Source organism: Nicotiana tabacum, chromosome 12 (genome assembly GCF_000715075.1).
Source record: "Nicotiana tabacum cultivar K326 chromosome 12, ASM71507v2, whole genome shotgun sequence".
NCBI lineage: Eukaryota > Viridiplantae > Streptophyta > Magnoliopsida > Solanales > Solanaceae > Nicotiana > Nicotiana tabacum.
This window is the reverse complement of record NC_134091.1, coordinates 3,563,810-3,573,414: the sequence shown is the minus strand read 5'-3', so window position 1 is coordinate 3,573,414 and position 9,605 is coordinate 3,563,810. Positions and strand designations below refer to the sequence as shown.

Here is a 9,605-nt window from a genome sequence, read left to right as displayed (position 1 = left end):
ACATATCCCAGTAGAGAATGTGCCTATCCGAATTGATGTCCCAGTAGGACCATCTACTAGCATGAGAGATAGTGAACCTAAAGCACGCCTGAAGCACGGTAGGCCTTTGGGTTCTAAGGATCGAAATCCTCGAAAAAGAAAATCGACAAATGATCAAAACGATACTATGAAGGGATCTCCTGAAGAGACCCAAAATCTGATTAGTTCTGAGATTCCTGAAGAAATTAATGAACCCAAAGCTCATGTGAGTGAGGAACTTTTAATAAGTTCGATCGGTTATGGGATTAATTTAAATCGATCTGAAATAGTGATGGATAATATTTTTGCATATAATGTTGCACTTAATATTATGCAAGATAGTGAGGATCTTGAACCTCGATCTGTCGAAGAATGTCGACAAAGATCTGATTGGCCAAAATGGCAAGAGGCAATTCAATTGGAATTGAAGTCACTTGCTAAAAGAGAGGTCTTTGGAACAGTAGTCCAAACACCTGCTGGTATAAAAACAGTTGGTCATAAATGGGTTTTTGTGCGAAAAAGGAATGATAAAAATAAAGTTGAAAGATACAAAGCTCGCCTTGTTGCACAAGGATTCTCATAACGACCTGGAGTCGATTTTGATGAAACATATTCACCTGTTATAGATGCCATAACATTTCGATATCTCATCAGTTTAGCACTACATGAAAAGCTTGAAATACATCTAATGGATGTAGTTACAACTTATCTGTACGGTTCACTTGATAATGAAATTTATATGAAAATCCCTGAAGGATTTAAAATGCCTGAAGCAAAATCTCAGGAAATGTATTCAATCAGATTACAAAGATCTTTGTACGGTTTAAAGCAATCTGGGCGCATGTGGTATAATCGCCTTAGTGAATATTTGCTGAAAGAAGGTTACATAAATGATGTTATTTGTCCATGTATTTTTATAAAGAAAATGGCATCAGAATTTGTTATACTTGCTGTTTATGTTGATGACATAAATCTTGTTGGAACTCCAGAAGAGCTCCAAAAGGCAATTGAATATCTTAAGAAAGAATTTGAGATGAAAGATCTTGGAAAGATTTGTCTTGGTCTGCAAATTGAACATTTAGCAGACGAGATCTTTATCCATCAATCTGCCTATACAGAAAGGGTCTTAAAACGCTTTTACAAGGACAAAGCGCACCCATTGAGTACACCAATGGTTGTTCGATCACTTGAAGTGAATAAGGATTTGTTCTGACCTCTAGAAGAGGACGAGGAACTCCTTGGTCCCGAAGTAACCTATCTCAGTGCAATTGGTGCACTAATGTATCTTGCTAATGCTACAAGGCCTGACATAACATTTTCTGTTAATTTACTAGCAAGATATAGTTCTTCTCCTACACGGAGACATTGGAACGGGATTAAGCATATATTGCGATATTTAAAGGGAACTCTTGATATGGGTTTGTTTTATGCTAACAAAGATAGTGCATACCTTGTTGGTTATGCAGATGCAGGTTATTTATCTGATCCCCATAAAGCTCAATCTCAAACCGGCTACGTATTTACATATGGAGGTACTATCATATCATGGCGCTCCACAAAGCAATCTATTGTTGCTACTTCTTCAAATCACGCTGAGATAATAGCTATTCATGAAGCAAGTAGGGAATGCGTATGGTTGAGATCAATAATTCATTTTATTCGAGAAAAATGTGGTTTGAAATGTGAGAAAAGACCCACAATTTTATACGAAGACAATGCTGCATGCATAGCCCAATTGAAGGGAGGATTTATAAAAGGAGATAGAACGAAGCACATTTTACCAAAATTATTCTACACACACGATCTTCAGAAAAGTGGTGACATTGATGTGCAACAAATCCGTTCAAGTGATAATCCAGCAAATTTATTCACTAAATCTTTGCCAACTTCAACTTTTGAGAAGATGAAATACAAGATTGGAATGCGGAGACTCAAATATTTGAAACAAGGTTTTCATCAGGGGGAGTAAAATACGCGATGCACTCTTTTTCCCTTACTAAGGTTTTTTCCCATGGGGTTTTCCTTATAAGGTTTTTAATGAGGCACCTAGCAATAAATATTACTAAATATGTGTACTCTTTTTCCTTCACTAGGATTTTTCCCACGTGATTTTTCCTAGTAAGGTTTTAATGAGACACATTATCTTTTAATGAACATCCAAGGGGAGTGTTATAAATATATTATATTATGGATGTTCATTTAGTACTCCGTTGTAAATAATCTTCCTGAAGAAGCTTATCCATATGGGACTCCACCGTAAATATGTTTATCTATTTAGTACTCTATTGGAAATAAGCTTCCTGAAGAAGCTTATCACTTCGGTACCCGGTTATGGATAAATATTACCCTAAGTAGAAGATTATCCATACCGGGTATAATGAGCTTATCCATTCAGTACTCCGTTATGGATAAACATTGCTCTCAGTAGAAGATTATCCCTATCTGGTATAGTAGCAGCTTGCGTAGCAGCTTACACAGCAGCTTGCAGTAGCAGCTTGCGTAGCAGCTTACACAGCAGCTTGCAGTAGCAGCTTACACAACAGCTTGCGTAGCAGCTTACACAACAGCTTCCTTTCTTCTATAAATAGAAGAGATTTCAGTTCATTATGTATATCAGTTTAAATTCGAATAATATATCAGTTTCTCTCAATACTTGTCTTTACTTTACAGTCTTTATTTTATAACAGACACAACATTTTTTTTGGTTTTTCCGATGTCCGGTACTTATATTGGAGCCCGATTATATTCGGATTTGCATTGCATAGGATCCCATTCGGGAGGAAACGCTCCCTATTAAGAATTTTTTCATACATAAGGCTCGAATTCGAGACCTCTAATTAAGAGAAAAACAGTCACATCCACGACACCACATTCTTCGGAGACGAAGGCGAGAAAAGTATGACGGAAAGTTAAAGAGGAGAGAGAAGAAAACGCTACGTGTTACAAAATAAACATCGGTATGCATGAATCGTACGTAGAACGATATAGATAGTAAATAAAAACACATGGCTTTCACGCTAGGTACAATAATAACTTTCCCAAAGAATACAAATTAAAGCACTAGTTTGAATTGATGGTTTTCATATTGGTGAAATATCACACTCAACTATAGCTTAAAAGGGGCAAGAGAGAAAGAGAATGAAGTAGAAGAATATGGATCAGATAATTATAGAAGAAAATAAGGACAAGATAATTAAAAATACAGAGGAAGATGAAGAAGCAGAAATTGATAACAGCTTCATCCCTGTTTATCACTCTTTTCCTGTAAAAGATGAAGATTCTCAGGTTGTTTCTGCTCAGGATTATCGCTCCATTTTAGCTTCCAAAGATGGTGATTTTCTTCTCTCTTCAACCGGAGCTCAGGTACATATTATTATATATTCCCTCCGTTTCATTTTATATGGCAAGTTTCGAATTACAAGTTAATTTCGGATTTAATATGAACATAATTTTTTTCAACTTTTGATTTTTACATAGTGTTGGTTGGGTGAGTGATTTTATCACATAGGAGATTTGAGATAGATTCTACTCACCAGCAACCTTCTCAGTCAGAACTCGTTGCACTGGACTTGTATAGTAGATTGCGAGTTATTGCATAGTGAGCAGATTATTAGACGAAGAATGAATTAGGATATTATTATTTCATACTGTTATACACTCTCCTTTCCAGCTTAAGTAGCGGGGTTTGAAGTAAACTATTTAATTTTCGACCGAAATCTGAATATATATTCTTCAAGTTTTATGAAATAAATCTGCATATTTGAGAATTACATATATACTAGCTAGCACAATATTTAATAATTCAAAATGTTTGAAAAGTACTCCACATGAAAGAATTGTGGTAGAAGGAATATATAGTGACTTTCCGAATAGTTATGGTGTCACATAAAATGAACAGATGGAATCAGAGGCGGACCCAGGATTTTGTGCAAGCGGGTTCAATCTTAGAAGTATATAATTTTAGTCGTAAAATAGTAATTGTCAAGTGGGTTCAAAAATATTTATACAAAATTTACACAACTTTAATCCTAATTTATACATATACATAGTATTATTTTTTTGTGAAGCGGGTTCAGTTGAACCCGCTAGCCACTACTTGGGTCCGCCGCTGGATGGAATACTACTCAGCATATTCCCAAGTTATAAACGAACACCTTTAGAAGTAGCACTTGAGAAAGCACACACAAACATAAGTCTTGAATTACTACAATTTATGTGTTGTATTTGCCCATTTTGTATCGTTGTCAAAGGCCCATTTCTCTCCGGCCTCCGGGCAAGGGCGGCTCAATAGTCAATACTATTGGGGCCTAAAGTCAAACTTCCATAAGAGGCCTTTAATTATTTTTTTATAATAAAAAAAACTTTCATATTTATTATTTATTTGAAATCTAATATTTTACTTTTTTCAGATGCAAAATTATGAATATTTATTTTATAATCAACTTCTTCTAATAGTTATTTTTTAATTGATAATATAGTTAATTCATTCAATCTCTTGCGCCATGGTTGATTTTAAGTAAAATATTATCAATTTTAATTTAAAAAACTTCTTTCAAAATTTCTAGTTTGTGATCAAGGACGACCCGAGATAATTATTACAGGAACTGTTACCATTATTCTATATACAATATAAGCATTTGAAAAGGAATCAAGTCTTTTTATTGGATTGAGTATATCAATTAGAGTACCATCATATCTTCTTTTTAAAATACAAATTTTATAACACTGACATAAAAAAGTGAGGCTCTTGGCGCATGTTAACGTGGACCAGCTAACGTGCGCTTGGAAGCCATGGGAGGGAGAGGCAGACCTAAGAAAAATCAGCAGAGGAATGCGGCTGATGAACAACGATCATCAGAGACGAGGAAAGCAGTACTAGAGCTATTTGTGTCACCTAAAGGTGTTCGAATTGAAGACCAAGCTGGAAATCTCACTCCGAGGAACATGCAGAGTGAGATAAGCAAAGAGGAAGCAGATCCATCGCGAAGTAAGGACAAATTGAAAACAATTGTAGCTACACCTACAGTTACTCAAGCTTCTGGAAGTGGATCTGGGAATGGAAAAACTCAAGAGCAAGTCAGGAATAACACCAGTAATGGAACAGTACCATGCAAGTATGGTACTGTTGAGAGCGGCAAAATTGAGGAACCAAAGACTGTCAAACTGGATCAATCATGGGCAAATGTGGTAACGGGGAATAAACTAGCTGGGAAGGGTATGAATTTGCAGTTTATGGCTCCAATCGTTTAAAATGGTGAGAAAATTGCAAAATTAGAGGTTGAAGATGTTGAGCAGGAAAATGAAAAATGGAGATATGCGATTATTCTGTATGTGGTAGGGGATTCACCTACCATTGGAGCTATGGAGAGATTTCTAAGCTCAGTAGGTAAATTCTCGAGGAAGCCACAGACCTACTATCATAATGAGGACTATTTTGTGATTAGGTTTAGTAATTTGGAGGAAAGGGACCAAGTGCTATTCTCTGGCCCTCATACAGTGAATAATAAACCTATAATTATGAAAGCATGTACTGAAGATTTCAATGTACATGATGAGGTATTGAAGACTATCTCATTATGGGTGAGGTTTCCCAATTTGCCACTTAATTGCTGGAGCATGAAAGCTTTAAGTAAGATAGGAAGCACTTTAGGGAACCCAGTGTATGCCGATGAATGTACTATCGAAACAATGAGGATCTCATATGCACGAATGTTAATTGAAATGGACATAACTAGGCCACTGCCTAGAAGTGTGAAAGTGCAAGATCCTAAAGGAAGGCTAATTCAACAGGAGGTTGTCTATGATTGGGAACCAACATACTGCTCTAAATGTTTGAAAATAGGGCATGATTGTGCTGTGATCAAAAGGGAACCACCACAGAAAATGGTCCAACAAAGGAAAGTAGCCACAGGTAAACAGGTTTGGTTGAGAACTGACAGAAATGAAGCTAAGGAAAAGAAGGAAGCAGAACAAAAGAAAATGATAGACACTGTCCAGCTGGGAGAGTCAGAACCAACAGAGAAAGAAGTGCAAAGGAGGGATGAAGGGTGGATAACAGTTCTTGGAAAATCAGCAGCAAGGGCAGCTAAGGCCAGACAAAATGAAGAGCAGGAAGATGTAGGAAAGAAAGAGGCCCAAAGCTTGGAAAACAGCACCAATTATGATGAACCAGGTACAAGCAAAAGACAAATGAGTAGTCAAGGGGAGCAGGAGCTGTATTATAAACCTCTTTTTATACCAATATGAGTGTGATAACCTGGAATATTAGGGGGTTGAATAAAACATATAAGCAAAAGGAGGTGAGGGAGTTTATAAGAAGTAATAATAAAGCTCTAATTGCTTTGGTTGAACATAGAGTGAAGGAGCACAAAACCAATGATATAATCAAAAAGATAGCACCCGGATGGCAGTTGATATCTAATGCTAGTCAAAGTAATAAAAGTAGAATATGGGTAATATGGGATCCTAGAATTTATAAATTTGATCCAGAAGATGTTGATGAACTGTTGGTACATGGGCAGAATAGAATCATATAAAAGGCAGTCTCATTTGGCTTTTCAGCAATATATGGATTGCATACTATCAAAGATAGACTAAGCTTGTGGAGGAAGTTAAGACAGATACATAGTATACAACAGGGGCCATGGCTAGCAATGGGGGATTATAATGCTATTCTACGGGCACAGGATAGACAACATGGTACTGAGGTACAAGATATAGAAACAAGAGACTTTAAGGAATTTATGATTGATACAGGGATGCATGAATTACAATATGTGGGAAGGAGTTATACATGGACTAATAATCACACTTATAGTAGAATAGACAAGGGTATAGTAAATGCAGATCGGATGATGATAATGCCTAATATGAAAGTGCAGATCTTAGAGCCATTAGTGTCTGATCATTCACCATTAAGGCTAATGATAACACAAGTGTAGGGGAAGAAGAATACACCATTCAGATTCTTCAATTGTATAGCTGATCACCACCAATTCATACAGAAAGTGGAACAAGCCTGGGAAGGAGGGAGTACTGGTGGCATGATGCAAGTAGTATGGAATAAGCTAAAGAAGGTAAAGGAGGCTATGAAAGAGATCAACACAAAACATTACAAAGGAGTAGATGAGAGAATAAAAGGGATCAGGGAAGAGCTTCAGGCAGTTCAGGAAGAAATGAGTTCCAACTGTAGATCAGGGAAGTTTTGAATAATCGTATTCATACTTTATATTTGGCATATTTAAATTTTAATAAATACTAAAAGGATAATATATGCGTACGTATAAAACAAACGTAGATGAAAACTAGTACTAAAAAGTTAGAATAGAAGAACTTGATCATTAATTTGATGTGAAAATAAATATTTGTTGCTTTCAATATATTTCTGGTAGGCTTAGCTTGATTGACGAAAAATACTGAACAATATGATCTCTTGGAGGCACGAAGAAAAAATATAATAGTAGCAACGTTTGGTGAGAACCGAGAAAGATTGAAAAAAGAAAATTCAATATTGTGCGAACCAAGAAAGGAAGTGGAAAAGGTTTACATAATATTTAATGAGAAAAAGACTAAAGAAAATTAAATGATTTATGTTGCTGCATTGGAATTTTCTTCTGTGTACTTCACATGGTTTTGACCTCTGATTAAACGTGGGACTTCAAGTAGATAGTTGTTATCTTGACGCAGGTGAAAGTTTCCGACCTTGAAAGCAAAATTGTCGGCCTATACTTTTCAGCTAACTGGTATCCACCATGTACAAAGTTTACAGACCTGTTGATCAATGTATACCAGCAACTTAAAGATCACAGCGATCCTGGTTTCGAAGTCGTGTTTGTTTCTTCTGATGAAGACTTGGATGCATTTAACACATATAAGTCATCAATGCCTTGGCTTGCAATTCCATTCTCTGATTTGGACGCGAGAAGAGCCCTGACCCAAAAATTTGATGTCGAAGGTATCCCTACCTTAATAATTCTACAACCTAACAGCAACAAAGATGCTGCAGTCATTAGCGATGGTGTTGAACTTGTGTACCGATATGGAGTGCAAGCTTTTCCATTTACCAAAGAAAGATTGGAGGAGTTAAAGGAGAAGGAGAAGGAGAAACATGACAATCAGACACTGAGCAATTTGCTAACAAACGATGGCAGAGATTATCTTTTGGCGCATCCTGGACCTAAACAGGCAAGTCTGTGTTTTGCATATATAAATAGATAGTCGAATATAGTGCCCTTTTGATTATTTGTCACATGTTAATTAAATGCTTATCCAAGATATGTAAAAGCTGGAAATAATGAAGATATCTACCAGGAGTACTGATCAATAATTACAAGTGTGTTATAATTAGGGGGATCAAATTTGACCAAAGAACACATAACCCGCCCAATCCACTCAGAGTTTAGCAGGTTGGGCATGATATATATTAGTAATGGACTACTTTGAGCATAGCCCAATTTAACCCTTTCTAAAATAGTAGTCCGAATTAGCTCGATATCACTGCCCAAAAGAGCCCGTCAGTTTCGCCAATTTCTTAATTTGCACTATGGATTAACTGATTCTTATTGAACTTGGTGTGTGCAATTATATTTCATAAGTTCTCCTACTAGAATTACATATGTTAGCATTAAGCATTCACCGGGTTTTTTTTTGTGCATGTCTCTGCAATTTAATCTTGTAGGTGCCTGTTACTTCTTTAATGGGGAAAACTATTGGACTTTACTTCTCAGCACAATGGTGCATTCCGGCATTCAAATTTACTCCGAGGTTAATGTCAGTCTACCAAAAGATTAAGCAGCAACTAGAAGGAAAGGAGGATGAAGATTTCGAAATAGTGTTTGTATCAAGTGACCGTGACCAGGTACAGTTCGTGACATATTTTGAGACTATGCCATGGCTAGCAGTCCCATATGATGATCCAACAATCAAGAACTTAGCTAAGTATTTTGATATCCGAGGGATTCCAAGCCTAGTGGTTTTGGGCCCTGACGGAAAAACAGTGACCAAACAAGGTAATGTTGTTGTCGTGTGTAACCATCTCATTTACAAAGCTTAAGCTTTTAGCCTGAGCACACGTTTCGTTGCTTAATTATGTTTCGACAGGTAGGAGTCTTATCAACTTGTATAAAGGGAATGCTTACCCATTCACAAAGACAAGAGTAGGAATACTAGAGAAGCAAATGGATGAAGTAGCAAAAGGCCTTCCTAAGACAGAACACCATTCGGGGCATCGACATGAACTTACGTTAGTACCCGAAGGCCATGGGGGTGGAGCTTTTATCTGTTGTGATTGTGATGAGCAGGGCTATGGATGGGCTTACCAATGCCTTGAGTGTGGCTATGAGGTACACCCCAAGTGTATCAAGCCCGTGGCGCGTAGCCCGGGCAGCTAATTAGTTATTGGGCTGATCTTAGCATTCTTACATGTTATGTAGGTACCAGATAAATAGGCAAAGAATACAATATGTTATAATTGGTATAAAGTTTGTCTTACTGATAGGTTATGGTGAATCTTTAATGGTTTCTATTTATGCTCTTTTCAACTTGTAATTCTTGGTTTTAGCAGAAATCAAATATGAGCCTTTGAAGAA

At 36.7% G+C, this 9,605-nt stretch overlaps 1 protein-coding gene across 1 annotated transcript; it reads left to right on the top strand.

Annotated features, from left to right (window-relative positions):
* The first annotated feature begins 2,636 nt into the window (after positions 1-2,636).
* LOC107812784 (putative nucleoredoxin 2) lies at positions 2,637-9,605 on the top strand. The gene is made up of 4 exons (XM_075226047.1): positions 2,637-3,381; positions 7,705-8,202; positions 8,696-9,026; positions 9,118-9,605. Exons 1-4 carry the CDS (start codon positions 3,172-3,174, stop codon positions 9,405-9,407), a joined length of 1,329 nt encoding a protein of 442 aa, XP_075082148.1. The 5' UTR covers positions 2,637-3,171; the 3' UTR covers positions 9,408-9,605.